This window comes from Trypanosoma cruzi, genomic scaffold (genome assembly GCF_000209065.1).
Source record: "Trypanosoma cruzi strain CL Brener 1047053516805 genomic scaffold, whole genome shotgun sequence".
Lineage (NCBI taxonomy): Eukaryota > Euglenozoa > Kinetoplastea > Trypanosomatida > Trypanosomatidae > Trypanosoma > Trypanosoma cruzi.
In genome coordinates this window covers 39,718-43,803 of record NW_001849494.1, presented here as the reverse complement: position 1 = coordinate 43,803, position 4,086 = coordinate 39,718, and the positions used below count along the sequence as shown (strand labels likewise).

Genomic DNA, 4,086 nt, shown 5'->3' with positions numbered 1-4,086 from the left:
AATCACAAGGCGGCCGCTGTTCTTGGCATCGGACTGGTAGCTCTTGGGGAAGACATTGGGGTGGAGATGGCCAAACGGTCCGTCATTCATGCCCTGCTTGTGGACACAGTGAGCAAAGGCGGGTCAAACCTTTCTGGCAGACACGCAATCCCCCTGGCGTACGCCCTTCTCTCTGCCTCCAACCCGAGTATGCCTGTGGTGGAGACACTGAATCGCCTTTCTCATGACAGCGATGCGCCTACGGCAATCAACGCCATCCTCGCCTTGGGAATTGTTTCTGCTGGAAGCAACAACGCCCGAGTCGCGAGTAAACTACGTAACTTGGCTTCTTACTATCACAAAGAACGCTTTGCGCTTCAACACTTTTCCGTTCGTCTTGCACAGGGTCTAACAATGATGGGGAAAGGCCACCTGACGCTTTCCCCGCTTCTCAACGACCGGACTTTGGTATCACCGACGGCATTAACGGGACTTCTTGGCTTCCTACACAGCGCACTGTATTGCGACAAGACTATTCTGGGCAAGTACCATTATATGTTGCTCACCCTTACTCCAAGCATCAGTCCCCGTATGGTGCTTGCGGTCGATGCACAGATGAATGTTCTCAAGGATGCTGTGCAGGTACGCGTGGGGCTCCCTGTGGACACGGTAGCAGTAGCCGGAAAGCCAAAGGCAATCACGGGATTCCAGACACACAGCACCCCCGTTCTGTTAAGTGCCACAGACAAGGTTGAGATTGCGTCCGGGAAGCATCAGGCAGTTGCGGCCGTCATTGAAGGCATTATTGTTGTGGAGGAGAAGCCAAATGTGGAGTAGCCAAAGTCTTCCCATATCAAAGAAGAGAGGGGAAGAAAACGAAAAAAAAAAATGAAAAAAGACGAAAGAAAAAAAAAAAACAGCTGTCGTTTTTGATGGTTATCAGCGGAGAGGGAGAAATTATGAGATGTTGATGAGGAGCGTGCGGGCGAATTCCCTCAGGAGCTCTTGGCGTTCCTTTTTTTTCTTGTTGTTTTGAGTTTTCTTTTCTTTTGTTTTGGTTTGTTGTCTCTGTTTTTATGTGCGTTGTTTTTGGTTTTTCTTTTTGTTCTCCCTGCTTGTCCCGTGACTCGCTTAATGTTTTCCAGGCCGACCGTCACTCAATTTATTTATTTATTTATTTTTTGGCCCGCCTTTCTCTGTAGTTTACGAGAGTTTAGATTTTTATTGATTGGTATTTTAGGACCATCAGGCGGGAGGGGCGAGCCTGGCGAAAGACAAAACAAAATACGATGGACTCGACCAACAGCATCGAGAAATCGCTTCTGATGGAGATGGAGCGGGAGGTTGAGAGGGCGAAGGGGGGCAGGGCGGACCCAAACGGGACAAGGGCCGCCTTGCCTCCACCCTTTGAAATTTTTCCCATTGACGACCAGATTGAAAAAAAGGAGGAGGATGCCATTAAAGCAGAAATAGAACGTAGATTGCGAGCAAAACAGCAAGAGCGGGTCAACAACGAGCAAACAACTCATTATTCGAGCCCTCAAAATATATCGCTTGCTTTCGGGATTGAACCCTCATCTACAGTAAAATACGGCGAAAGCACGCAAGAAGAAAATGGAAAAAGCTCACAAAGTGAGGCCGAGGAGCGTGCACGGCGGGAGGCTGAGAAGCGTGCCCGGCGAGAGGCTAAGGAACGAGCATGGCAAGAGGCCGAGGAACGAGCACGGCGAGAGGCTGAGGAACGTGCCCAACGAGAGGCCGAAGAACGAGCATGGCAAGAGGCTGAGAAGCGTGCTCAACGAGAGGCTGAGGAACGTGCCCAACGAGAGGCTGAGAAGCGTGCCCAACGAGAGGCTGAGGAACGTGCCCAACGAGAGGCTGAGGAACGTGCTCAACGAGAGGCTGAGAAGCGTGCTCAACGAGAGGCTGAGAAGCGTGCCCAACGAGAGGCTGAGGAACGAGCATGGCAAGAGGCTGAGGAGCGTGCCCAACGAGAGGCTGAGGAGCGTGCCCAACGAGAGGCTGAGAAGCGTGCTCAACGAGAGGCTGAGGAGCGTGCTCAACGAGAGGCTGAGGAGCGTGCTCAACGAGAGGCTGAGAAGCGTGCTCAACGAGAGGCTGAGAAGCGTGCTCAACGAGAGGCTGAGAAGCGTGCCCAACGAGAGACTGAGGAACGAGCATGGCAAGAGGCTGAGAAGCGTGCTCAACGAGAGGCTGAGAAGCGTACCCAACGAGAGGCTGAGGAACGTGCTCAACGAGAGGCTGAGGAGCGTGCCCAACGAGAGGCTGAGGAGCGTGCTCAACGAGAGGCTGAGGAACGTGCTCAACGAGAGGCTGAGAAGCGTGCTCAACGAGAGGCTGAGGAGCGTGCTCAACGAGAGGCTGAGGAGCGTGCTCAACGAGAGGCTGAGGAGCGTGCTCAACGAGAGGCTGAGGAGCGTGCTCAACGAGAGGCTGAGGAACGTGCTCAACGAGAGGCTGAGGAACGAGCATGGCAAGAGGCTGAGAAGCGTGCTCAACGAGAGGCTGAGAAGCGTGCTCAACGAGAGGCTGAGAAGCGTGCCCAACGAGAGACTGAGGAACGAGCATGGCAAGAGGCTGAGAAGCGTGCTCAACGAGAGGCTGAGAAGCGTGCCCAACGAGAGGCTGAGGAACGTGCTCAACGAGAGGCTGAGGAGCGTGCCCAACGAGAGGCTGAGGAGCGTGCTCAACGAGAGTCTGAGGAACGTGCTCAACGAGAGGCTGAGAAGCGTGCTCAACGAGAGGCTGAGAAGCGTGCTCAACGAGAGGCTGAGAAGCGTGCTCAACGAGAGGCTGAGGAGCGTGCCCAACGAGAGGCTGAGGAGCGTGCCCAACGAGAGGCTGAGGAGCGTGCCCAACGAGAGGCTGAGGAGCGTGCCCAACGAGAGGCTGAGGAACGTGCCCAACGAGAGGCTGAGGAACGTGCTCAACGAGAGGCTGAGGAGCGTGCCCAACGAGAGGCTGAGGAGCGTGCCCAACGAGAGGCTGAGGAGCGTGCCCAACGAGAGGCTGAGAAGCGTGCTCAACGAGAGGCTGAGAAGCGTGCTCAACGAGAGGCTGAGAAGCGTGCTCAACGAGAGGCTGAGGAGCGTGCCCAACGAGAGGCTGAGGAGCGTGCTCAACGAGAGTCTGAGGAACGTGCCCAACGAGAGGCTGAGGAGCGTGCCCAACGAGAGGCTGAGGAGCGTGCCCAACGAGAGGCTGAGAAGCGTGCTCAACGAGAGGCTGAGAAGCGTGCTCAACGAGAGGCTGAGGAGCGTGCCCAACGAGAGGCTGAGGAGCGTGCTCAACGAGAGTCTGAGGAACGTGCCCAACGAGAGGCTGAGAAGCGTGCTCAACGAGAGGCTGAGAAGCGTGCCCAACGAGAGGCTGAGGAGCGTGCCCAACGAGAGGCTGAGGAACGAGCATGGCAAGAGGCTGAGCAGTGTGCTCAACGAGAGGCTGAGAAGCGTGCTCAACGAGAGGCTGAGAAGCGTGCTCAACGAGAGGCTGAGAAGCGTGCTCAACGAGAGGCTGAGAAGCGTGCTCAACGAGAGGCTGAGGAGCGTGCCCAACGAGAGGCTGAGGAGCGTGCCCAACGAGAGGCTGAGGAGCGTGCCCAACGAGAGGCTGAGGAGCGTGCCCAACGAGAGACTGAGGAACGTGCCCAACGAGAGGCTGAGGAACGAGCATGGCAAGAGGCTGAGCAGTGTGCTCAACGAGAGGCTGAGAAGCGTGCTCAACGAGAGGCTGAGAAGCGTGCTCAACGAGAGGCTGAGAAGCGTGCTCAACGAGAGGCTGAGGAGCGTGCCCAACGAGAGGCTGAGGAGCGTGCCCAACGAGAGGCTGAGGAGCGTGCCCAACGAGAGGCTGAGGAGCGTGCCCAACGAGAGACTGAGGAACGTGCCCAACGAGAGGCTGAGGAACGAGCATGGCAAGAGGCTGAGCAGTGTGCTCAACGAGAGGCTGAGAAGCGTGCTCAACGAGAGGCTGAGGAGCGTGCTCAACGAGAGGCTGAGGAGCGTGCCCAACGAGAGGCTGAGGAGCGTGCCCAACGAGAGGCTGAGGAGCGTGCCCAACGAGAGACTGAGGAACGTGCCCAACGAG

At 56.5% G+C, this 4,086-nt stretch overlaps 2 protein-coding genes across 2 annotated transcripts, besides 4 other annotated features; both read left to right on the top strand.

Annotated features, from left to right (window-relative positions):
* Tc00.1047053504221.20 (26S proteasome regulatory non-ATPase subunit, putative) lies at positions 1-816 on the top strand (the record flags this gene model as incomplete). The annotated part of the gene is made up of 1 exon (XM_798140.1): positions 1-816. A coding segment is annotated over one exon (816 nt), but the record flags the coding sequence as incomplete, so codon positions are not given.
* Positions 1-4,086: a sequence feature (areas merged during assembly that could not be assigned to a particular haplotype. This can correspond to areas where the two haplotypes were merged or to regions with more than two copies in the genome that were merged during assembly.).
* Positions 849-896: a sequence feature (T-rich).
* Positions 1,027-1,086: a microsatellite.
* Positions 1,140-1,159: a microsatellite.
* Tc00.1047053504221.9 (membrane associated protein, putative) lies at positions 1,269-4,086 on the top strand (the record flags this gene model as incomplete). Its single annotated transcript, XM_798141.1, has 1 exon — positions 1,269-4,086. A coding segment is annotated over one exon (2,818 nt), but the record flags the coding sequence as incomplete, so codon positions are not given.